Here is a 26,548-nt window from a genome sequence, read left to right as displayed (position 1 = left end):
TTATGTTCATTGGCCATATAATAAATATGGCAAATGTTACTCAGATCTGGCTTTCCCATGAAGAATGCATGACCCAGAAGTAGGCTGAATGGTGGTAAATGCTACCCAACTGAGTAAAAGCACATGTTAACAGGGAATGCATCTTATACCTATGACAAATCTGTCTGGATGAAGGTTAACAAAATTACCTTCATCAATCATAGGCTCCCTTGACAATATTAAAAAATTCTTTATCGCTATAATAGATCATAAGTGCACCACCAATAAAATGTACTTGCTTTAGTTAGCCTTGTATCAAGCACTAAAAAAATCAGCATGTCTGTATGACTGAACGGACAAAGAATATGATTACCTTTTATATAATCCAAGAGTCTGGCCAGCAGAGTTTCCCTTTCTGTAATCAGCTGTTTCCTGACATTTGGTCTCTTCACCATTTCTTTATGTTTCTGAAAAGCTTGCAGAAGCTTAAAATAAAAAGAAATGCAGAGTAAATTTAACATTTCTCACAATAAATAAGACAGTTTAACATGTGATCTGCAAAGGAACTCTTCGTGAATTTCATCTTTAGCTAAATATCTGAGCACTGGGGGCTTCAGTTCGACTCCCGGCCAGGACATGATTATGAATTGCATGGATTTGCATACACGTGTGCAAGCATGTTAGGGACCTTACATTGTAAGCTCCCATGAAGATTTGTGGTAGACTCTTATCTTTTGAGGAGCATTGGAATAATGAAATCAGGTAAGCCCCTATCATTTAGGACCCGGGTTGCTGAAAAGTCAAACATATTGCCTGGAAAACCAGTTCTTGGCACTAAAGATCCAGGTCTGGGAGAGCTCTCAGATGATGTACTACACGTGTCTGGGCCATTATGGTGCATTGAGAATCACTGGAACATCCATGGAGTCTCAGAGAAGCAAAATTGGACCACGATGAACCTATCCCACGGAGTCAACAGAGCATGTACTGTGGAGGCTAGAGGATCCCTGGACCTGGAAAAAAAAACCTGCTCAATAGTTGTTGAGCCTTGTTGCAAGTGCCACCTGTGACAGAGGTCTTGACCTTGTGGTGGAGAGACCACTCTCTAATGTGCACAGTGGACACGGCTGGAATGTGAAGTTCCATCGTAGTAAAAATCTGGTCAGTTACTCCTAAAGAAGCAAGACTTCTGCTTCCCTGACAGTTGATGTCTGTCACTGCTGTGGGACTGTCTGACTGAATCCTGGTAAGGTGACTTTGCAGCTGAGAGGTCTAGCATGGAAGGGATGAGTATACTCTGGCTCCTTGCACCATCTTATTAGCTTTGTAAAAAACACAAAAGATAAAGCGCACTCCTGTAGGGCAGACAGGCTTCAAACAGGTGGCTGTTATGTAAAGGTGTGCAGATCTCCTTGTTACAGGGAGAGGACCCTGTCTATTAGAAACCACGAAAACAAACAAAAGATCAGGAGCGCAACTACCAAAATTCCAGAAGTATCTTGAGGCTTGATAAAGAGGCAATCCCTCGAAACGCGTAGCCACTGGAGACACCCGATACTTCTCTACCCCTATGACCATAGCCCGACTGCCAGCACTGACACGCGGCGCACGGGGTCACTTAGCCGCACGTAGCTCCTCCCCCCTTGCTGTCTGCTCCTGACGGACACGGCTCGGCCCGGCCAGTCGAGTTTGTGGCCGGTCAAACAGAAGCACATCCATTCCAGACCAGCCTCCCACACCATCGGAGACACCAGGATCGATCCAAGGAGACGATCGTACAGACAACAGGGGAGCTCCTAATTGTAAGTTCCCCTTTTTTACTACTGTGACATTGCCATAGATACCTATACCCCACACTGTAAAGATCTAATAGTGCGCCTGACGCTGTCCTCATCTACATGTCCACTGGTCCCTTCGCCGGATCACACTCACCTACTCACACACAAGGAATTTTGGTAGTTGCGCTCCTGATCTTTTGTTTGTTTTCGTGGTTATTAGCTTTGTACCCATTGGAAGACTCTTATAGCCCAATGAAGGAAGAGATTTACCCAACTCCAGGGCTGGATGCTCTGAACCACTTAAACCAGAGACAACCAGAGTGTCTCAGGTACAGAGACTGTGGCTTCTAGTTCCATACGGACTGAATGCTGACTTGTAACAAACTGGAGTGGAATTGGGCATGCATAACTACCTCGCAAGAGGCTACTGTCAAGCCCAGAACCCTCATGCAAAAGCAGAGAGTTGGAGGGCTTCTTGACTAACGAGTTCAAGTATGGAAGAAAAGAGTTTAAATTTTCTTGTGGGAAACAAAAATTTTTGGCTTGAGGGGTCTAAAAATCCCAGATATAATCATGAGGTGAGTAGGATCTAACACCGACTTCTGGGGGTTCTGGACATAAATGAACTCCTGTAGAGTCTGACTTGTTGGCTAGTCACTGATAACATCTCCATCAACTGTTCATCTAGTAGGAGGTTGTCCAGGTATCCCACTATGGTAATGCCCTGCAAGCACATCATGCCTACCACAGCGGCTAGCACCCTGGTGAATACACGAAGTGCAAAGAACAGACCAAAGAAAAAGGCAACAAACTGGTAGTGTTCCATGCCCATACAAAAGATGGGGACATGCAAGCAAGGATCCATGATGTCCACAGAGACCATAAAAGTCTTCCAGAAGGAAACAATGTGGCTGACCTTGTTTTCGAACTGTGAATAGGTTTGAGCAAAACCGTAAAACCTTTCCCTCCTTTGGCACAATGGCAACAGCTTCCAACGGGGAAGGGACGGGGGATGTCCAGACTCCTCGTAGGTCTGCTATCCTTTATAGAGAGGTTGGTAGCTCAGAAAGTCTGAACCGTGAAGGTAGACACTGCAATACAAGCTATAAAACCTTGGATACCACATCCTCTACACCCTCATCTGAGAAGTTAAAGCTTCAGGTGGTCGCAAAGGCTAACAAACCTAGTTAGCACTGAGGGGCATTCCCACAGTTCGAAAAGGTTTGAGAGCCCAAGGCTTGTATTGGAACAGAGTCCAGAAACTAAAAACCAAACTTGGACTTAATGGTCTGGGAAGGGCCGCTGTTCATACTGTCCTTAACCATGAAAGCTTTAGGTAGGGTCAGGACGTGCTCTGAAATATTAAGAACATATAACAATAAACCACTTCCTGAAAAAATAAAAAATGCCTAGAAAATTATATCTCTTTTCCCCGATACACAATAAGACGACCCTTCCTCTATCAAAAAACTAAAAGAGGAATAGCGGCTTCCACACCATCTTACTTTCCCTCAGTAACTGTGCTGGGAGAGTTCCAAGAGGAAGATATTTTAAGAGAAAAAAAAAAAATGGTACACAAAATTGTAATCCTATACTATTAAAAATATTATTAAAATTTAGGAATCAATCTGGAAAGGGCATGGTGTCTGGCTCTGAAGTACACGGAACACTTAACATACAAGGGCAGCATCAGAGCTCTGCAGTTTAAAGGAGGCTATTGCATTTATAGGACATTCCACTGAGTGGCTTTCTTTATGTTTAATGAGGTTTTGCAGGGTATGATATCCCAACAGGTTTTTAAAGCTTGAGAAGGTATGAATGGGAGGCATTAGATCCACAATGTGAATGGGTTATATACTATAGAATGCAATGCCTCTGGATAGGCAGTTCTCAAACTTGAAAAACGAAAGTTTAGAAGAGACAAGTGCACCACACCAATGATTTTCAAGTTCATAAGATTCCAGGGTAAAAAACCCAATGCATATTGGGGGTTTGTACTTTACCTCCTTCTTCAGGTCTTGGAAAGCTGTTTGGGGAAAAAATAGTGGAGGCGTTTGAAGGGTGCAGAAGTAAACAGGCTCTAGCAGCTGATTATGGAGTGCTACCTGTTAGCACAGCAAGTGCACCCAAGAGGATTCCACATAGGAATCTATAAAGTAAAGGTCCGTGACACAGGTAGGTATGGTGAAAAGCAGAGCTTCCAGTCTGTCCAGAACACAATGGGGATCCAGACAGCAGCGAAGACCTGATAAGGAGTCGTATCCAACACCACCTCACCAAACCACACTAATGTATTTTGAGTGAAAATGTAACAGACAAATGTTTTTCTTTACCGATTGCCATTTATAAATCATATTTTAAGCCACAAATACCCACCTGTTGTGGACTGTCATGAATCTCAGAAAAGTAGGATTTTAGTTTGCTGGCTATTTTCTCCTCTGCCGGTTCAATTATTCTTTCATACTGTGAAACTGCAGCTCTCCAGAGAGGCTGGAGGAAAGTTAAACACCATCATTAGACTCATGCTCGACATCTCACAGAAAGAAGATTATAAACATCAGCTTTGTACTACCTCTGTATATGGGTTGTAGTGCACAGGGTTCAATCCAGAGAAAGGTTCAAACACTTTCCCATATCGCTGAGTACGATCTTCACCGGAGGGCAGGAAATAAGCCAACTTTTCATGCATGATTCTTATAGTGAACACCTATAAAGGAGCAATAGTTATCCTTTGTTTTTCAGTACAAAAAAAACACATTACGGGATTTTTACAGTAATAGAAGCTGCACCTAAATTATTACAGTATATGTAAATCCATTCTCTAAAATCTCATCATCAGTAGGAATGAGTTTAGGGAAAAGATTTGCTATAAAGATCATCTCAAATAATAGCATGATCAATACAGCGGTCCATTCCTGCAAAGGAAACGTTTTCAAAATAGCTTTAGTTATTTTTTTTCCAAGAATGAATTTCTTTTTTCTGCAGCCATAAAAGAGAAGTGAAGCCAAATCATTTTATTGTCCTTACTTCTCTTTTGGGTCGCAGTAGTAAATTTAATAAACTGTTCCTGTGACCCAAAATCAGCAGATAGAAGGCTAATGCTCGCTATCAGCTAAGAAAATAGAGCCCTGTATCATCCTCACATTATTGTGGGGATCCACCTGGCTGCCTAAAGTTGGTCATACACTGTTCTTTTTTGTTGTTGTTCAACCAGCGGGCTGAACTAAAAAAATAGAACAGATTCCTCCATCAGAGCACCGATCCAGGAATCTCCCACTGCCTCTTCGTTCGAAGATTTTCTTCTTCCCTCAGCTGTTAGAGGAATGCTGGCCGAAAGGGTGCCCGACAGCAGCACCCACTGAGCAAATTTACATGATCTTTCAGCTCTCAGTATAGAGCTGCCATGTCACAGCTGCAGTGTGCAAAACTGGATCTAAACAGCAGGGAGTGTATATGTTACTCTCCCTGAACTTCTCCTTTAAGTTGCTCTTTGAACACATGGCCTGTCCCAAGCACACAATACCTCTTCCAGGCGTTTGCCTAGCTTGTAAAGGAATTCTGGGAAATATTTTTCATTCTTCCAGGGGTGTGGAGTGTAGCGCTGCCACAGCTGACCAGTGAGGTGTTCACAAGCTGCTGTCCACTGTTCACAGACATTGATCCCTGCCCGCAGTTTCTCCTTCACTTCAGGGAATGGGTCTGTCCACAGGTTCAGTGCTCCAAGGTTCTTCTGAACACTTCTGCCCAAAGCATTTCCTGAAAAAAGAATGATCACCACTAAGAACAGCAAGATATGACTGTTGAAGCTGATAAATATGGAAATAAAAAACTTTTTTACCAATAGTTACAAACAAGTTTTACATCAACAAACTAGATTATCGAGCCAAAAGTTAATAAGTTATTGTTACACCCATGTGGTTTTTTATACCCTTGCCCAAAAGAAGCAAATCATCTTGACACAGACAGCATTCAGGTAAGCAGCCAAATGGTAATGCTTTATAACTTAAATGAATCTGTCGATAAGTAGCAATCATTAACAGATCTATTCTAAGTGGTAGTTTTAAAGGAGAGCTATGACATGAGTGATTTCCACTCACCTCATAGTTCTAGCCAACCTGTGACAATGAGACTGTCACAGGTCGGCTCAGTAGATCGAGAGGTGAGCGAACACATACCAGGTTCGCTCACCTCTCGATCCTGTCACGGCTCTCTGCCGTGACAGGGGGAGGGCTGGATTCCCCTCTCCCCGCTCCGATCTGCCAGCGCTGACTGGCGGAACGGACGGGGGAGGGGGCAGGTACAGCTGGCTCTGCCTCTAGATAGGCAGAGCCAGCTGTCACTCACGCAGCTGGGCAGATCCCGTCATCTACGTCGGGATCCGCTCCGGCGTCTCAGTATACCCGAGCTGTAGCTCGCGGTATACTGAGCTTAGGGTAACGGGAGGGCGCTAGTTTGTGTCCTCCCGTTACCCTAAGGAGAACTATGGGGAAAAACACTGACCCCATAGTTCTCCTTTAAAGAAATGATGTGTTGCCTCCCACTTGCTTGATTCTGTGTGTCACACAACTGCAACAATTGCAGTCCATTGTGTATATAAAGTGGCAATAAACTCAGGAGTTACTTAAAATACATTCAAGTACCTTAATTATTAACAAAAATGTAAATTATTTGTGTATCACTCGGATGTAGATCTTCAAATCATCTCTGAATTGGTGCTGACACTGTCCTTCCTTCTGGAGGGTGGCTACTTTTGTTCCCCATGGTGTGTGTTGTAAAGTAGTCACTGCTCCAAACTCACTCCTGTGATGGACTACAATCTAAATACAAATTAGTAAAACTACATGAGATTGTAGTCCATCACGGGAAGGAGCTTGGAGTGGTGACTACTTTACAACACACACAGGCACCATGGGGAACAAAAGTAGCCCCCCTCCAGAAGGAAGGACAGTGTCAGCGCCAATTCAGAGATAATTTGATGATCTACAGCTGAATGATACACAAATAAGATATATTTTTGTTAATAGTTAAGGTACTTTAATGCAATTTTAAGATTCAACACCTGAGTTTAGTGTCACTTTAACTACCTGCTGTCCGGCCGTTGTAATTTAATGGCCGGACAGCAGCTTCTGGAGGGCGGGTGGGTGTCTTTAGACGTCCTATCCCGTTCCGCTCCTGCCGGCCGCTAGGCAGCCCACACGAGCGGGAAACCAGCTTTGAATGTAAACAGCCAGCGATGGCTGTTTACATACAAGCGTTCGGGCGTCTGTAGAGACGCCCGATCGCTTGTAGTTGCGTGCGGGTGTGCGGCCCCCCTCCGTCGCTGCCGCTGCTGGCGATCCAGGGCTCCGCTGTTCCCGGTGTGAGCCCGGGACCAGCACAGCAGCTCTGCGGCCGGAGATCAAACGGAGCTCAGTACACAAGTTCTCTTTGATCTCCTCTCCCCTTCGGAATGCAGGCAGTGATGTGTATTACATCACTGCCTGCATTCAGTGTCACTCTCCGGTACAGAAACCGGAGAGATGCTGGTGAAGCAAATCTCTGCTTCATCAGCTTCTCTGGGGGTCCCTAGGTGACATTAGGGGTCTTGAAGACCCCTGATGTCTCCATAAAGAGGACTTGTCACTGCAAATTGGCTATCACATAGGGAGCTTCTTTGCTCCCTATGTGATAGCAATAAAGTTCAGTGGAAAAAAAAAGGTTTAAATAAATTTGTTACAAAAAAAAATAAAAAAATAAAAAAAATCACATATCAAAGCAATAAAAAAAAATTAAAGTCCCCCGCCCCCACATGCACACGCAAACATGCGTCAAGCCCGCTTACGTGCGAAAACGACCATTACATCCATTGCGCCGCACATGTTACATATCGCCGCAAACGTCGGAATGAGAGCAATAATTCTAGGGTCATCAATCACTGATAACACTAAACCGATGAGCGGTAAAAGCTTTCAAAGCGTTGGCTATGGCCAATTTTGAGTATGGTAGTTTTTTGCGATTTCGCGGGTGCGCGCAATTTTAAAGCTTGACATGTTTGGTGTCTATTTACCCGACGTGACCCCAACTTTTATATTTTACCAAACAATTGGGTAATAATGAATGTTTTATAACATAAAGTAGGCAGAACAGGTTTTTTTTCAAAATTGTTGGTACTTTTTTTTTATTATACAGTTAAAAAAAAAAAAAAAAAGCCCAGTGGTGATTAAATACCGCCAAAAGAAAGCTCTATCTGTCCCCAAAAAATTGTATAAAATGTATTTCAGTACAGCGTTGCATGACAGAATAAATGTCAGTCAAAGTACCGCAGCGCTGAATACTGAAAAATGGCCTTGTCAGGAAGGGGGTATAAACAGCCTGGTCAGCAAGTGGTTAAACCAAGGGTAGCCAAACTCCGGCCCTCCAGCTGTGGTGAAAATACAAATCCCATGATGCATCTCTCTCCGGGAGTCATGTCTGTGGCTGTGAGAATCTTGCAATGCCTCATGGGATTTGTAGTCCCACCACAGCTGGAGGGCCGGAGTTTGACTACCCCTGCTTTATGCCGCCCTTGTGCTCACCAATGATCTCCAGCAAGTGCTTCATCCGGTGCTCAGGAAATGCCTCGTGCTCAGTTTGTCTCCACACATCATCCACCGTTTCCTTTGTAGTTTCTACCAGTTCCACCACCTCAGCCAAGGGCAGATTATCCAGATTATTGTAGTACTGGAACACAAGAGACATTACATTGTTACATTATCACCTGCACAAGATCTGTCAGAATGATCACACTGAAATATTTGGGTTGCTTAAGAAGATCTAAACCCTAACTAGATTTTCTTCTCCATGCAGAGTGTAAACAATTGCCCTTTTTTATCATTAAATACTGATGGTTTGCCCCTCTGTGTCCTCACATCATATACACTGTGTAGAGAACATGATGACTCAGGGACCTTAGACCACTGCAGCAGAGGGGGAGAGACGCTGGAAGGAGAGGTCTAAGAACAATCTGGCTCGGAGCATCAGGTGAGTATAACTTTTTCATTTTGGTCCCTAGACAAAAACGAGTAGTTAACCCTTGTAGTGGGGGGGGTGGGGTAGACTGGCTCCTTGTGCCGCTTCTCTCTTTACTAATGTGAGCTCTACTTCACTGGGGATTACAAGAAGCCAATACTAGTTTAAATTTGAGTACTTTTATTGCTTGCATTTAAAAAATACATCTAATGATACTGTATATCATTATTTTATTAATTTATTTTGCATTCATTTGTGTATTTTATATCGGTCCGGAGTTCAGCATTAAATCCTACCCCAATATAAGAAATTTTATTGTTATTATTTAGCCAAGCTACGAATTTGCAGCACACCTATTGCTTTTGTTAAGATTATTATTTTTTTAATTATTATTACTATTTTTTTATTATTATTCATGATTTTTACTACATATGGGAAGACAGTACAAGTACAATACCATACAATACAAAAGGATTAGAGGGTTCTGCTTGTGACATAACACCAGAGAGAGATAAAAACAGGGAATACCTTTTCAATTGTTTGGAAGAGATTGATGAAATGAGCTGCTCTTTCCCTGAGGTTAGGTTTACTTTTGCTTTCTGCAATTTCTCCCCAGAACTGAAACTCATCACTTGGGGTTATGATACCTGCAAGACACACAGGAAAAGAAAGAACAGTTTCCATTCAGTGTTAACACACAGTGTATCCTAATGGAGCCCGTTTATGACATCTGCAAGAAAGGTAAATGAATGGTGTTGACCACAGTGCTCAAGAACATTTGCTTCTACTTCCTAACCTGCAATACAATCATAAAGGAAAAATTTGGGTCATTAATGTGCAAAACGCAACTCAGAAACATTTCCTTCCACCACTTTGGATACTTATGTCAACGTATTTCTTTTTTTTGTCCATGCTGGGAAAAGCAACAGGTTCACTAAACTGCTGCCCTATCAGTGGATGCCCCAACACGTCATTTGGCCCCCAGAAGCATAGATGAACTGGAACTTTCTGCTACGGGAAGCATGTGACTCACTTCCCTTCCTCCCACAATGCAATGAGCAGCCAATCAGATGCCAGCACTGTCACAAGGGCCCAGGGAGCTATGTGTATGCTCCAACTCTGAAGCTTGCAAAGGTATATTTCTCTTTGCTACCAAGGGCAAACTTAGTAGCAGGGAAGCTAAGAGAAGGCAAGTATGCGTGGACAACAGTTAGGAGAATTTGTTGCTTTGCCCAACAGGGGTGGGGAACCTCCATCACCTCCAGCTGTGGGAAAACTACAAGTCTCATGATGCATCTGTCCCGAGCAGTCATGCCTGTGGCTGTGAGAATCTTGCAATGCCTTGTGGGATTTGTAGTTTCACCACAGCTGGAGGGCCATAGGTTCCCCACCCCTGCCCTACATGAACAAAGCACAGGTCCACTTTAAAGCCCAACTCCAGGCTAAATGTTTTATTTTGTAAAATGATGACCCAAGAGGTTTTGGAAAACAAAAACGCAGCTTTGGCTGCAATACTCACCTCCTCTCCAGTGCTACCCTCTGCAGTAATTCCTTCTCAGCACTAGATGTCTCGGACACTGCATCATCAGTTATTCAGAGGCATCCAGGCAACTAGCATTTTCAGAAGAAGGCCAACACCCACCATCTTATGTGTTTCTATCTTCACAGGGTTTCTCAAAGTTGAAATGAATACATGCAATGCACAAACCTTGTAAGTTGTCTTCTCCACCAGACTTAGAACCCGCCCTGCTAGACACAGATCTCCTCAGCACACTGCCTAGACCAGCCTCCAGTTCACTCAGCAATGCCTGAAGCTTAGGATCAAACTCCTTGCTCCATTTCTCATCCTTAGAAAAAAAAAATCATTGATAAGAAGAAAAGACCAACACAGAATATTAAAACACCAGAAGTAAGGATAAAAGAAAATCAAATGTCTTCTTACAGAATGCATTATGGGCGGACGGCAAGAGGTTAAAGATGTCACCAGCACACCGTATTGAAGTGAAGAACACGTCTGTTTATTGATGCTTCACGTCAAAGCAAATAGCAACATTTCGGGGCCACACAGGGTCCCCTTCATCAGGCTTGAAATTACGTAATTTCAAGCCTGATAAAGGGGATCCTGTGTGGCCCCGAAACGTTGCTATTTGTTTTGACGTGAAGCGTCAAACAGATGTGTTCTTCACTTCAATATGGTGTGCTAGTGACATCTTTAACAAATTTCAGTATTGGCGGCGCCATCCGCAGTCACTTCAGGCACCCACGCTGACAGGGATACCTGGTAAGGAGAGCAGCAGGATTCTGGCATACATATACATTAGACTAGTGACACTATACATGTTTTAATTAGTTTGATTTCAGTGAAGAAGTGGCAGTATTGGACGTTAGGAGCCGAGTGCATTCCTGGCAGGATCACCACATACATTTCTGCTGTAGGGGGACCGAGAATTTCTCTGTGTTACTTTGCACACATTGTAAGTATACAGTCGCCCCCCCGAAATTCATGGGGGGTTACGTTCCTAGAGCACCCGCGAATTGTGAAAAACCATGAATTTTGGATGGAGTGTCTTAAACTTCTTCTGGAGCTTAGATTCATTGCAAGAAGCATTAGAAGGTGCAGGGCGTTTGGGCGGCATCTTAGGGCTTTAAGAAGAACAAAACGGAAACCACGAGAACACTCAGCGAAACACTCGAGATAGCTACACGCGGTAAACTTGTTATGATGCGTGAATGCTGCATCAAAAATCCGCGAACGACCGAGGGTGCGAACTCTGAACCGCGACTTCGCGGGGGGTCGACTTTAATTAAAATGTTTAACAAGTGAGTTTATGTCACAATGTTATTTATCAAAAGCAACTCACCTTTAACAACAATGGAGCAAAGATCTGCTTGACAGCCTGGTATAGAGTATTGATTGGGGAATCCAACATAGAGGAAACCAATACATTGTCATGAAGATTGTCCTCGGTGATGACATCTGGTCGTATCTTGAAATATACCAGAACTTTCTCTTTTGTGTCACTGGAGTCCACCTAATATGACAGAGTAATCATATAAACACGTCATCTTACATACGATACATGTACGGTAGAAGTTATTCGCATGCAAGAAATCCTTTCCTATTAGGTAGAGTCTTCCCTACTTCGTACACTCATCTCCAGCAACCAGAGTGTCTAGATACCAAACCATAGCCAAACCCAATAATGTCATACATAATCCTTACATGTGCTGGCTGAAATCGTTTTATTTCCAGTGATCCTGCCTTCCTGTGCTAGGGTGACAACTCTCACTCATTCCACTGTATCCATGGAGGAGCAGCATTGTCACCCTAGGCTGTTCTCCTGATTTGGACTACCAACACCATCCCCTCTCTTTATACATACCATACGGAACTACAAGTCTCATAAGACATTGCAAGGCTGACATCCACAGGCATGACTCCCATGACTTTGTAGTTATAGCACAGCTGGAGGGATGGCGTTGCCCACCCCTGCCATATGTGGAAGGTGTTCTGTAGTTCACAAAAGACAACTGGGAATGCAGATGACATTATCTGAGATTTCAGTTCCGTACGTAGGAGGTTACAAAGACACTGGACTTCTGGCAGAAATAACATGATTTTTGCTTTCCCACACATGTGCATGGCAGCTCCTTTTTTTCAACACAAGACCTTGCCAAGTTTGCACACTGAGCTGCGCATGTAAGGTGCAGTGCACACAAATGTTGACAGGCAGCAATTATGACAGTAGATACATACACTCCTGTTGTAAAAACCCTACCGATCACCATGTTTTACTTTTACTTCCACTTTAAAGCAGAACTCCGGGCAAATCAAAACTTAATCCTTGCAGTGGAGCTACCTCGGCACTGCAAGGGTTAAATGCTCATTTTGTCTAGGGAACTAAAATAAAGTTATACTCACCCGGACCGCGATCACGGCTGGCTCCTACACCGCTCCCTCCACCCTGTCCCCTACTTTGCTCCAGCGATGGTATGTTCCTAGGCTTCCTCGTGTTCTATACACTGTATAGGACATGATGACTCACAGAACCTTAGACCACCGGAGCAGAGGGGGAGCGAGGCTGAAGGGACGGGTCTAAGAGCAAGCCGGGATCATGGCTCAGGTAAGTATAACTTTAGCATTATTTTGACTCCCTTATTAATAGCTTTGGCGTGTTAAAAGTGTTGTATGAGAATATGTTTTTATGGTTTACAGAAAAAATGAGCAGAAACTACTCTATGATCTAGGCTTCTTTGCTCAATATCTCTAAGAACATTATTATTATTATACAGGATTTCTATAGAGCAGTATTTTACAAAATAAGCAAGACATTACAGTTACATTACAAATCAATAGGGATGCACCGATACTAGTACTCCCCCAAATACTCCGATACTTACCACTGATACCGGAGGGAGATCTAACCGGCAGTGTCAAGGGAGCATGGAGCCAGCTTCCATGCCAATCAGGAAGCCGGGAGGTGGGTTATGACCCACCACCCAGCTTCCTGATTAGCTAGGAACCAAGCTTCCCTTGTTAATAGGTAGTCTGGCTTTCTGACCAATCAGGAAGCGGGGCGGCACGTCATGACTCACATCCTGGCTTCCTGATTGGTCAGGAATCCAGGCTGCACAGCAACAAGTGAAGCCTGATTCCTAGCCAATCAGGAAGCTGAGAGGCAGGTCATGACGTGCCGCCCGGCTTCCTGATTGGCTAGGAAGCCAGCTTCACTTGTTGCTAGGCAGCTTGGCTTCCTGACGAATCATGAAGCCGGGCGGCACCTCATGACTCGCCGCCCGTCTTCTCGATTGGTCAGGAAGCTAGGCAGCCTCGGCAAGTGAAAGCGGTGTTTTCGCTAGAACACCGTCTTCACAGGCAATCACGAAGCTGAGCAAAAGGTCATGATCCATCACCCACCTTCCTTATAATCAGGACAGAAGGCTCCCATACTGGGTATTCGGTATTGGAGAGTACCCAAAAAAAATACAAATGAAGATACTGTAAGGTGGTTAGGAGTTATTTAAGAAAACAAAGCAAAAAGAAGACTTTCAGATTTCACAGATCCACAGAATGAATAGAATTAGAAACACAGATCACTGCACTGCAGGTCCTCAGGTACAGCTTTCTCTTCAGCAAGGAGAACAGTGAGCAGCACATTAGAAAACTCTGCAATTGGCCCTTGATTTGGAGGGACTGTCCCTCTTTTGAAACCAAATCCCTCTGTCCCCCTCAGTTATCCTTTTTTTTGGACAGATAGACCTCTGTAAAAATGAAATATGTAACTACCAGAAGTATTACACTACATTAAACCTTTCACACAAACCACATCATTATTAAAAAAAAGAAGTCAGTATAGAGGAAACATAATGATGAAAAAGCATGTGTGGGTTTAGCCAATCATTTCTGGCTTGTTCATTCTTTATGGTCCATACACAACAGGCAATATGTGCTAAAGGGTGTCCCTCCTATCTCAGAGAGTTAGGAGAAATTTTGTAGTGACACCACTAAATCTTGTGATACTAAATGGCGGCTAGTCAAGGGCAGCAGTACCTTAGATAGCAGCTATGAAGCTTTAGACACTGGAAGTGCAGTGCTATAGGGCTGCAACTAACTGATTAGTGAATAATAAATGATAATGAGAATAGTTATCAACTATATTCTCATCGATTAGTTGGTTGGATCCCCTAGCTCACTCCTCCATGCTGGGAGGAGGGTACAGCAAGCAGTGGGTGGGTGCAATAACCAGCCTGCTATTGGCTATTACAGTTTGAAATGGCCAATAGCAGGCTGGCTATTGCACCCGCCCACTACCTGCCATCTACAGAATCTTGCCTGGGCAGCTGTAAATCCCGGGCTGAAGCTATTCAAGCGCCATGTGCTTACAAAACAATTATTTTTAAAAAAATTGTAAATTTCATTCATTTCAATGGCACCCCAAACATGCCTCCCACCCGGTGTGATCGCCTGCACTGGAACACACGGTACCGTAATGCTGTATGTTCCAGTGCAGTGCAATTGCAATTTTTTTTGTTCAGGTCAACTTAAAATGAAATGTAACTTACCTTTTTTTCCGATCAGGTAATGCATCTAGGACTTTGAGTTCTACTTCAAGGGTGTTTGACGATGTCAAAGAAAATGCTCCTTCCTTTCCTCATAGCCATTTAAGTACATCCCAAATTATGCAGAGCTTTAGTGATATTTAAGCCAAAATGTGTTCAAGCTATTTAAGCTGAATACATCACTTACAATGGACACTGCTCCTTGATGGTTACAAGTTTTAGTTTCCTGCAGAATCAGTCTAGTCCCTTGAGCATTGGTTCTGAAATCCTGTTGGAGGGTGGCTTATTTCCCTTGCAGGGTCCTATGGAGCCACTCTTGTGTGTGCTGGTAAACTGTATGTGTCTCCATAAACACACAGTCACAAGTATTTTCCCTGCCCTCCCCCCCCTGCTCCCACTCCTCCATTCTCCCAGCTAGTTGATGAACATCTGCTGGAGACTGCTCTGTCCCTTGTAATCTTGTACTGGACAGGAAGTTCAGGGAAGCTGAGCTGAGAGAGTTGGAGCTGTTTGGAAACATGACGACTGCAAAGGCTCGGGCAAAAATGTTATGAAATACTTTGCTGGGCGATGTATATTTGTTTGATCTGGATTCATTATTTAAAATAAATGAATGACTACTTTAACAACAGTCTCCTTTATTGTTAAAACTTTATTTCATTTAATTTATTTAATTGTATCATAACAAACTCAACTCCTAAAGTTGGTTGTGTTCAGTCACCTATGCAGCAGTACACTTTCTTCTTCGAACGTGATTTTTTTAATTTCTCTTTCTTCCTTTCCTTGTTTTCTCTAGACTAAAATAGTTCAGCTGTTATCACTCATTCCAAAACCACAAATACATTTACTAACTATAAGAACATTAACTTTTGTTAAAAATAAATGCCGTGTAACGTTTTTGATTGTTCCATTCCATTGTCACATGACTACAAAAACCTCCCTTCACTTCCCTCTTCCCAACTGCGCAGGGCTAATCTAAGTAGTATGGGGGTGGGACAAGTTGTACATGTCACCTCCCCAGTATGTAACAGCCGGCCTCTGTAATGCAGTGCTCCCAGCCCTCCATTCTCCACCTGTTATCTGTGCTTAGCTTAAAGTGACATTAAGGTCACAGCCCCCCCCCCCTCCCCCCACACACACACTTCTTTAAGGACTTACCTTAAAATGATGCCTCTTGATCCGATCATCTTCTTCTTTCCACTTATATTCAGCAATCCCTCCAGCGCTGGTGCCGGTCTCTGATCCAGCACTGACTGCTGTCTCTTCTGTGTCCCCTGGTACCTGTGCACACTGTCGGGCTGCCTGCATTGACTTACACTGTGTCTCTACTTTTCTCCCGGCCGAAGATCTCTACTGTGCATGCGCCCACCTCATCATCCTGCAATGCCGCTCGAGCATCTTCAGAGGGGAGTGAGCGGCGGAGACACAGGTAAGTAATAACCTGCTTGGTAACTATTTTTAATGTTTTTGCATATATCTACTGCTTGCTGGCAGTAGATATATGCAAAAAAAAAAAAAGTTTAATTCTACTTTAATACACCCAGCAGGCCTCTCTGTGCCTACGGTTCACTTACCCTGTTGTCCTCCTTTTGAATGGATCTGTGCACTGACTGGGATACCCACCAGTTCCCACTTGTCCTCCTTTGATGGGGACACTCAGCACTACTATGCTGATGAGGCTACAGCTTCCTCCCTGTGACAGCACCACGTCTGCATAGTAAGCTGGCAGCAGGGCAGACAGGCCGTGAATACACTTCACACAGTGGGGAAGTATGCTCCCATCGCTATACTATACAATTTTGACAGTGAGCCTCCTTCTGGGAGCCGCTGTCATTCACACAGACAGGGGTGGGCAGGGGGCATGGCTATGGAGATAAAGGCACAAGGTGCTTCGGCACGGAATCCTGTAAGGCCCCGTTCCCACTGCGCGATATGCAAATCGCGCGTTTGTCGCGCGATTTGCATATTGCGCGACATCGCGAGATTTGCCGCGCGATGTCGCGTTCAAGCTTGCATTGAGCAAGCTTGAATCGCGGCTAAATCCGCTCCAAAAAGGGTCCTGCTGTAGCGACACGCGACCCGCGACAGCAGGACCCTTTGCCCCATTGGATTGCATTGGAGCGCGATATCGCGCGGTAATTTGCCGCGATATCGCGGGAATTACCGCGCGATAAATCGCTCAATGTGAACGGGGTCTAAGTGCTAGAAGCCATCTAAGGGATGACCTCACCATCACGGATCCGCTTCCATGCCTGGCGTAGTCAATTTGTAAAACGATCCAAAGGGAGCTGACAAAACCACCAGGAATTTCTGAATAAATAAAGAAGTCAATAAAGAACAGACTAGAGTTACCATTAACAACATTAAAACACAGACACATATAGCTGGTAACAATTTTTGGTGTAGTATACACTTTAAAGGGTTATTAAACCCTCCGGTGCTTTTGCATATATCTATAGCTAGCAAGCAGTAGATATATGCAAATGTGTAAAAATAAAAGTTTAAAAAGCGGTCTTCCCAGCGTGCTCCCGTCCGAAAATGTGAACATTCTCAGGCGGCCGCAAAGCATCTTAGGGCGGGCGCATGCGCAGTTCACATTTTTGGCCGGGAGACGAGCAGAGACACAAGGTAAGTCTATGGACGGCGTGCACCCGCATGCAGACACCGTGGGGCAGGAAGTGCCAGCAAGGGCAGAGGAGTCAGCGCTGGATCGGAGACCCGCCGCACCGCTGGAGGGACAGATGAAAAACGACAGGAAAGAAGAAGATGATCGGATTAACAAACATCATTTAAGGTAACTGCTGACATTAACATTGTGGAGGGAAAAATATCTTTGACTTTAATGTCACTTTAAGCAAGAAACTGAGCACATTGGGCAAATCTGGTTGTGTCTTATTTAGCAGCCTATTTATGCCGCCTTTTGTGTATGTTTGCTAATAGGGATGAGTGATTTTGTCGAAATTGATTTAACAATGAAGTGACCAGTTTTGCTGTTGCTAAATTGTTTTCAAATCTGCCTCTCAGGCTACTAACTTGCTTGAAAAATCTAACAAAGCCAATAAAATCACAGTGTTAGCAAAAACATTGTGATCGACTGCTTTATTAATAATCATAGCCACCAATAAAAATAACCCTTAGGCCTCATTCACACGGCTAACTCTATGGGACTACACAGCCATACTCTCACCCAAACTGCACATTCGTGCGGGTGTCTGTGCTCGGACGCAGACAGGATACATCTGTCTGCGTACGAGTACGGACACCCGCAACCGCACGAATGTGCAGTTTGGGTGAGCGTACGGTGACGTAGGGCCGCGGTCTCCCATAGAGAAGAACAGGCTGCTGCGCACAATCACACACATCACCTGTTCTTCTTCCCGGGAACGGACCGATACGGCTGTGCACGCCGCACGCATCTGTACGGGCCGACACTTAGCTGTGTGAATGAGGCCTTAAGGCCGTGACACACTGCAGGCGAAGCAGCGCAGAGCGGGGGCGCGCTGCCTTTGCGAGCAGTGTGTCATGTAATTTTCTTCTGGGCACCTCAGCTGGCGAGAGCTCGCAGAGCTGAGCGTGCCGAGATGAACAATTTCAACTTCAGCCAATCGGCTCCCGCGTATAAACCGGCGCGACGGGATGCGACGTCTGGCCGGTTGTTAAGCACGAGCCGATTGGCTGAAGGTGCAGTCAATCATCTGACTGCACTCAGCTCACACACTGCACGCAAAGCTCCGTGCCAGATAGCTTTGCTTCGCTCTGCACGGCTTCGCGTGCAGTGTGTCACGGCCTTTATGGTAACCTTTTCTTTATAAACAAAGTCATGTGATCACCGTGTCAGCGACATCATCATTACTAACACTGCAATTACATGGCTTCATTAATAAACAACGTTTATAGTTTATAAACAAGATTTTCAAGTTGCCCACATGCAATCACATGACTTTGTTTATAAAGAAAGGGTTAGGTTGACCACTACAGTTTGTGTTTTTCAGTTCTGTAGCTACACCATGTTCCCAGCTAAGAAAGGACCTTATTAAACAGGTCCAGTATAGTCAAAGAAAGCTCTGCTAACCCTCATAGACAACTTAAAGTGACACTAAACTTAGGAGTTAAACCTTAGGAGCCATGAAGGTCCCCCCCACCGGCGCACTGCGGAGCACTGGCCTGCTGGGAGCTGTAGTCCCAGGAGGCAATGTCGGGGGCCTCGGCGGTTACTGGGCTGGGCCCTCTTCTTCCTTTCCAGGCCCCTGGGGGCATAACAATGAAGGCATGCTGGGACTTATAGTACAACTACAACCAACATGCCTTCATTGTCCCTATACACCCCTCCACATCAACCAGGGAACTACAAGTCCCATCGTGCCCTCAGTGTCCTTGTACACCCCCACATATAAAATCACCTAGGGAACTACAAGTTCCAGCATGCAAGCCCCCTGCAGTAGTTCACTAAGTGATATGCGAGAGGTGTACAGGGACAGTGAGTGCATGCTGGGACTTGTAGTCCCCTGTATGACTAGAAGGCTATTTTAATTACTTTCCTCATGAAAATACTAGTAATACAATGCCATTATAGTTCAGTAATTTTCAAGTTCAACTACATTCTATTCTATGTTTCTATAATGACATTGTATTACTAGTACTTTCATGAGGACAGTAATTAAAACAGCCTTCTATCATACAGGGAACTACAAGTCCCAGCTGAACTGCTGACTTGTAGTTTCCTAGTAATACAATGACATTATAGAAGATGGAATAGAATATAGTCAGTTCCAAATTCAGCCATGTTCTGTTCCATGTTCTATAATGGAAAACACTTCCCTCAGCGGTCACGGTCCTCTCAGCTGAAGGAAACTCAAGCAGGCTGTAAAAAAAAAAAAAACACTACCGTGGGGGACAGCGGCCGGGAACATCCAAACGGGGCTCACTGTACTATCAGGACGGCTGCTGTTCAGGGCCGGCCGCCCACATCGCTGCTGGCTATCCATTACTGTCAGGATCCACCCAGCTGCGTGAGTGACAGCTGGCTCTGCCTATCTAGAGGGAGAGCCAGCTGTGCCTGTCCCCCTCAACCATCCGTTCCACCAGTCAGCCCTGGAGGATGGGTTAGGGGAGGGGGGAATCCCTGCAGGGAGCCGTGAGTGACAGTCACGTCTCCCTGGAGGGACAGGATCAAGAAGTGAGCGAGCGACGGTATGTGTTCGCTCACTTCCCCATCTATGTAGCCGACCTGTGACAGTCTCATTGTGACACGTCGGCTAGAACTGAGGTGAGTAAACTAAACACAAGATTGTAGTCCATCACAAGAGTGAGCTTGGTGCGGTGACTACTTTACAACACACACAGGGACCATGGGGAAAAAAATCAAAAGCGAGGACAGCCCCAGGTTTTGAGTGACAGCGAGGACGGCCCCCCGGTCCTGGGTGTCACCCAGCACAGAATTGGGTACCTTGTGACCTGACACTGTGTCGCCCTCACCTAGCACTGTGTCGCCCTCACCTAGTTTACTGCCAGCTCTCCCCCCCCAGTACACCCTGGCTCCTCCGCCCCATGCCGGTACCTTGTTGGAGAAGACGATCCGGCCCCCGCTACTCCGGGCTGACAGTAGGAACTCACTGGCATCATCTAGGAACCGCTCCAGCTCCGGACAGTCCGCCATCCCCTCCCCCGCAGGCAGCCCGAAGTAATTGTGCACCGTGGTGAGAAGGAAACGTTTCCTCGGGTCCCCCTGACCGGCCGGCATCTTCCCAGGTACTCCTCCGCCGTCACCTCACTACCAGGCAGCAGCTTGTTGAAGGGCCGCTACCATAGCAACGCGGCCATAACCGGAGGAGCGCAGCGTCACTACGTGCGCGCACACAGAACACCGGGCACGCGCGCCGCTGCACTCTAGTATGCAGGAGGGGAAAGTGCTGCGTGCATGGTGGAATCCGTAGCCTACAGCAAGGGTAGGCAAACCTCGGTCCTCCAGCTGTGCTGTAACTACAAATCCCATGCAGCATCTGCCTCTGGGAGTTATGCCTGCGGCTGTCAGAGTCTTGCAATGCCTCATGGGATTTGTAGTTTCTCCACAGCTGGAGGGCTGAAGTTTGGCTGGTTTACAGGGAGAACCTGTCATCCTAGAAGTTTGAGGGATGACCTCTGCTTAAAAATGTTGCCTGGCAATTCTGATACCCACTGAGCTGTATCAGGAAAATCATACTTATTGAAGCCAGGATGCCGGCATTTTCAGAGATATCAGTAATGTCCGCCCCCATGGGCCCATCAGAACATTCATCATTTCCTGTCAGATGAAAGAATAATCCAGAATAAAGTTCCCTGTATTAGAAGAGCTCTTAGGGCTCATTCAGACAGGCGGATGGACTGCCACATGTACCTGAACTCTGTGGAATGGCCGCATACAAACTGGATGCGGTCTGCAGCCAGAAACACAGAAACACCGTCCCTGGGTGCGCTGCTATCATATGAGCGGTTACCACAGCAACGCCAGCCATTGATCTCTACAGAGCACAAATCTGACCGTGCCACTGCTGGACACAGCAATTCACACACAATGGGCCAGATAGACTAACATTGGCAGTTATTGGGGCTTCCAATTGTCACATGTCATATCTGAGCACTGGATCTGATGTCCTGTTTTAGGGGGGCTCCTTTCCCCTGCAGGGTCCTTTTGGAACCACACTTGTGTGTGCTGCTAGTAACCTTTGTGTGTCTCCACAAACACACACTCCATAATAGAAGTCACCAGCACTGGATGATGTGTGCAAGAAGTAAAGCACTTTTTATTAAATCGTCACATGTGTCAAACAGCTAACGTTTCGCTGGCCACGCAAGGTCCCTTCTTCTGGGCGACATAGTCACTGTGTCGCCCAGAAGAAGGGACCCTGCGTGGCCCCGAAACATTGGCTGTTTGATGCATGTGACGATTTAATAAAAAGTGCTTTACTTCTTGCACACATCATCGAGTGACATCTATTATGGACTGTATCTGACACAGCGCCATCCGTGTTGTCACTTGAAGTACCAACCTTTCAATAAGGTCTGTACGCTGTATGGAGTGCAGGTGATTTCATATTATTGTCCACAAACACGCAGACACAACAAGGCAACCAACTCCTCCCCTCCCTTCTCCTCATCCCCTTCCTCCCTCCAACCTTCTCCCAGCTAAGACCCCGTTCACATTGAGCGATTTATCGCACGGTAATTCCCGCGATATCGCGGCAAATTACCGCGCGATATCGCGCTCCAATGCAATCCAATGGGGCAAAGGGTCCTGCTGTAGCGGGTCGTGTGTCGCTACAGCAGGACCCTTTTTTGAGCGGATTTAGCCGCGATTCAAGCTTGCTCAATGCAAGCTTGAACGCGACATCGCGCGGCAAATATCGCGATGTCGCGCAATATGCAAATCGCGCAACAAACGCGCGATTTGCATATCGCGCAGTGGGAACGGGGCCTAATAGATGGACGGCTGCTAGAGACTGCTCTGTTCCTTGTCATCTTGTACTGGACAGGAAGTTTAGGGAAGCTGAGCTGAGAGAGTTGGAGCTGTTCAGAAACATGATGATTATAAATGCTTGAGAAGAAATGTAAAGAAATAGTTTGCTGGGCAATGCATATTTGTTTGATCTGGATTCATTATTTAAAAAAAGTTTAAAAGTTTAATACTACTTTCATTATTATTTGGCACATCCAAAAAAAGCAGGTACTTTGGATCACAGACCATAGTTTATCTGGCCCAGTGTGTGCTGTATGTGGCCCCTAGTATCCATGGTTACAGATATCTTCTAACTTCCTCTAGTGTTCCGTCATTGTTTCATTGTATCTCTTGTTAGTGAGATGCATTTATTTCCTGTGATCCTTAGCGCCATCTAGGGGCAATATTAAGGTATTTCCCCCATTCACGGCTGACCTTAATATTAGAAGAACATTCAACCAGAAGAGAAAATACTCTTAAAATATTCGATTGTGCCCCATTCACACAACAGCTGGTTCATTCACACAGGATTAATGTACATGGCGTTTGAATTTTTTGTATAAATAGACCATCATGTGTGCAGGACAAGAGAAGTGATACCGTGCAGAGTCCATACATAGAGAATAAGGACAGATACTTAGAATTACACATAGCATACAGGACAAGAGAAGTGATACCGTGCAGAGTCCATACATAGAGAATAAGGACAGATACTTAGAATTACACATAGCATACAGGACAAGAGAAGTGATACCGTGCAGAGTCCATACATAGAGAATGAGGACAGATACTGAGAATTACACATAGCATACAGGACAAGAGAAGTGATACTGTGCAGAGTCCATACATAGAGAATGAGGACAGACACTGAGAATTACACATAACATTCAGGACAAGAGAAGTGATACTGTGCAGAGTCCATACATAGAGAATAAGGACAGATACCGAGAATTACGCATAGCATACAGGACAAGAGAAGTGATACTGTGCAGAGTCCATACATAGAGAATAAGGACAGATACCGAGAATTACGCATAGCATACAGGACAAGAGAAGTGATACTGTGCAGAGTCCATACATAGAGAATAATGGCAGATACTGAGAATTACACACGGCATACAGGACAAGATAAGTGATACTGTGCAGAGTCCATACATAGAGAATAAGGGCAGATACTGAGAATTACACATAACATACAGGACAAGATAAGTGATACTGTGCAGAGTCCATACATAGAGAATAAGGGCAGATACTGAGAATTACACATAACATACAGGACAAGAGAAGTGATACCGCGCAGAGTCCATACATAGAGAATATGGGCAGATACTGAGAATTACACCCAGAGTACAGGACAAGAGAAGTGATACTGTGCAGAGTCCATATATAGAGAATAAGGACAGATACTGAGAATTACACCCAGCGTACAGGACAAGAGAAGTGATACTTTGCAGAGTCCATACATAGAGAATGAGGACAGATACTGAGAATTACACCCAGAGTACAGGACAAGAGAAGTGATACTGTGCAGAGTCCATATATAGAGAATAAGGACAGATACTGAGAATTACACCCAGCGTACAGGACAAGAGAAGTGATAATGTGCAGAGTCCATACATAGAGAATAAGGACAGATACTGAGAATTACACCCAGAGTACAGGACAAGAAAAGTTATACTGTGCATTGTAGAGCCGGCCGCAATGCGAGGTAGTGTGTTTTGGCCAGAATCGGACCGGAACGCACTGCAACTGGTGTGAATGGGCCCTAAAAACACACAAGCAAAACAAATGGCAAACACACTCATCAACTCATAACCAGCTTTAAGGCAAGGTGCACATGGAAGGGCTTTATACAGTACAACAGCAAAATGTTTCCCAGCACACTCACCAGCCAGCATGCAAAAAAACCTGTCTAACCGCTAAGGTTAAAAACAGAGGTCTTAGATACACGTCTTCTGCAGAATATGTGAAATTAAGGAGTACAAACAGGACTCCCTGGATTCTAGAATGAGCTGCCATGGCTGGAAACTCACCCTGAAAAATGTCCTGCAGTCATTGCTGGGCGCATGTAGACAGGAAGTGGCTGCAAAGAGGCTGCAAGCGTTCAACAACACTGAGATACAACAAAGGATGAACAAAAAGTAAAAAGACAATTTTATCTTCAAAGAAGGCAATTATTTATGATACAATGGAGGTGATTCAATGTAGCAGTTGTGACAAATTTATGGCATTATGGCTGTTTTGGAAAGTCTTGCGCCAGGTAGAGCTATCCAGGTGCTTCTTATTAGCGACACTTTTACATTATGTGACAATGGCCGCGACAATTTCACAAATACCACCATTTTAGAAATAAGGAAACTGGCTGTAAAGAAGACTTTTGTCGTCTTGGTGTAATTTGTATCAATAAAAGTGCGCCACCCCACCTCACCTACATGGCCCTCCTTACCATCTTGTCTTAAATTGTATTGTGATTGTAATGTCTTCCTTATATTGTAAAGCGCTGCGCAGACTGTTGGCGCTATATAAATCCTGTATAATAATAATGGCTGGTTGATAGGACACTGGGGAAACTGGTATCCTAGCAACCAATGACACTGTATGACAAGGCTGCCAATGTTCTAGCAACCAATGCTGCAAGGGTGCCAGCGTCCTGCACAGCCAATAATGCTTGGCTGCCCAATGCCCTTGGTTGCTAGGATGCTGTGCCACAGTGTTCTTGGTTGTTAGGATGCTGTTGCCACAGCGTTTTTGGTTGCTAGAATGCTGTTGCCACAGCATCCTTGGTCGCTAGGATGCTGTTTCCACAGTCTCCTTGGTTGCTAGAACACAGTTGCCACAGTGTTCTTGGTTGCAGGGATGCTATTGGCACAGTGTTCTTGGTTGCTAAGATCCTGTTAGCACAGTGTTCTTGGTTGCTAGGATGCTGTTGGCACACTGTTTTTGGTTGTTAGGAGGCAATTGGCACAGTGTCATTGGTTGCTAGGACACTGGTTCAACAGTATTCTTGGTTACTAGGATGCTGTTGGCTTAGTGTGCTTGGTTGCTAAGATGCTGTTAGCACAGTGTCCTTGGTTGCTAGGATGCTGTTGGCACAGTGTCCTTGGTTGCTAGGATGCTGTTGGCACAGTGTCCTTGGTTGCTAGGATGCTGTTTCCACAGTGTTCGTGGTCGCTAGGACACTGGCAGCCATTCAGCACCATAACAACCAATGATGCCGTGAGGCCCAAGGGCTGAACATGCACTGAGGATGAAGTGCCAGTATGGATACTCTGGCCTCAATGTCGGCCTCAATATGAGAAATTCATGAACTTGTTTCCAGAAAAGTCACAACTCTGCCGCAGGCACCGGCATTTGTCATGTGCAGGCACAACAGAGACAGTGCTGGAGACACACTTCCAGGAAGAGTATTTTAGCAAACCAGGGGGCTGATTTAAAAAGGAGAGAAGATGTCGCTGTCTGCTCTCCAACAGGCTCATCGGCTTTATGCTATACTGCGCCCGTGTGGTGCCGCAGTGTTCTATAGAGCGCTCTCTGCATGACACTGCACACAGCACTCTGTGATTGGAGAGGCTGGTCACATGACTTTGACAGGTCATGAGATGCACTCTCCCCCTTATTAATTTAAAGGGGGCTTCTCCGGCTCCAGAGTGCTGAAGTAAGTATAGTGGGAGACACATTTAAGGCTTAATCACACAGCCCACATGCTAAAACCCTGTGCCATGGTGTACATTGTGTAAAGCGGTGCGGTGTTGTTACAATGTATCAGACTCATGTTTACTTTTCTTTTTAGCTTTACTGACATGTCACAAAATGACACTCCATTCAATTCTATGGGTGTCACATTGTTTACTTCCTGCAGCCCCAAAATGGTAGATCTGTACAGGCCCAGGCCTGGGATTAGGGATGTGCTTTGGCTTTGTGCGAACCGAGATGGTGGAAGACTGTGATTGACACACCCACTCCTGGCTCAATCAGCTGCGGCCGGGGCGTTCCCTTGCACCCCTTCGTTACATGTAGCTGCTGGGAATGTACTGGCTGCAGCTGATTGGGTCAGGAAGCGGTTTGTCATTCAATCAGCTGTGGCCGGGGCCTTCCCTGCCCCTCTGTTACATGTAGCAGCAAGGCGGGGAATGTTCTGGCCGCAGCTGGTTGGGTCGGGAAGGGGAGTGTCATTGAGTTTGGGGCACACACAATTCACCAAGCTGGGAATGTAAACAATACAGGAGAACGGACGCACTGATCACGGTTGCAATGCTCTGCAGGCTTTAATGCA

General features: G+C 45.2%; 1 protein-coding gene across 1 annotated transcript in view; it reads right to left on the bottom strand.

Annotated features, from left to right (window-relative positions):
- DYNC2H1 (dynein cytoplasmic 2 heavy chain 1) overlaps positions 1–20,597 on the bottom strand; it is a 315,198-nt gene extending 294,601 nt beyond the window's left edge. Inside the window, exons 1-9 of the mRNA XM_018567326.1 lie at positions 20,362–20,597; positions 11,606–11,776; positions 10,453–10,591; positions 9,273–9,391; positions 8,312–8,456; positions 5,281–5,513; positions 4,330–4,464; positions 4,134–4,247; positions 353–464 (exon numbers count right to left, since the gene is read on the bottom strand). Coding sequence (XP_018422828.1) covers positions 353–464; positions 4,134–4,247; positions 4,330–4,464; positions 5,281–5,513; positions 8,312–8,456; positions 9,273–9,391; positions 10,453–10,591; positions 11,606–11,776; positions 20,362–20,544 — 1,351 coding nt within the window. The 5' untranslated portion in view covers positions 20,545–20,597. The remainder of the gene's footprint in view (positions 1–352; positions 465–4,133; positions 4,248–4,329; positions 4,465–5,280; positions 5,514–8,311; positions 8,457–9,272; positions 9,392–10,452; positions 10,592–11,605; positions 11,777–20,361) is intronic.
- Between the last annotated feature and the right edge of the window lie 5,951 nt (positions 20,598–26,548).

This window comes from Nanorana parkeri, unplaced genomic scaffold, assembly GCF_000935625.1.
Source record: "Nanorana parkeri isolate BGI_ZX_2015 unplaced genomic scaffold, ASM93562v1 scaffold1029, whole genome shotgun sequence".
NCBI lineage: Eukaryota > Metazoa > Chordata > Amphibia > Anura > Dicroglossidae > Nanorana > Nanorana parkeri.
The sequence above is the reverse complement of the archived record's forward strand: the minus strand, read 5'-3'. Positions and strand labels throughout refer to the sequence as shown.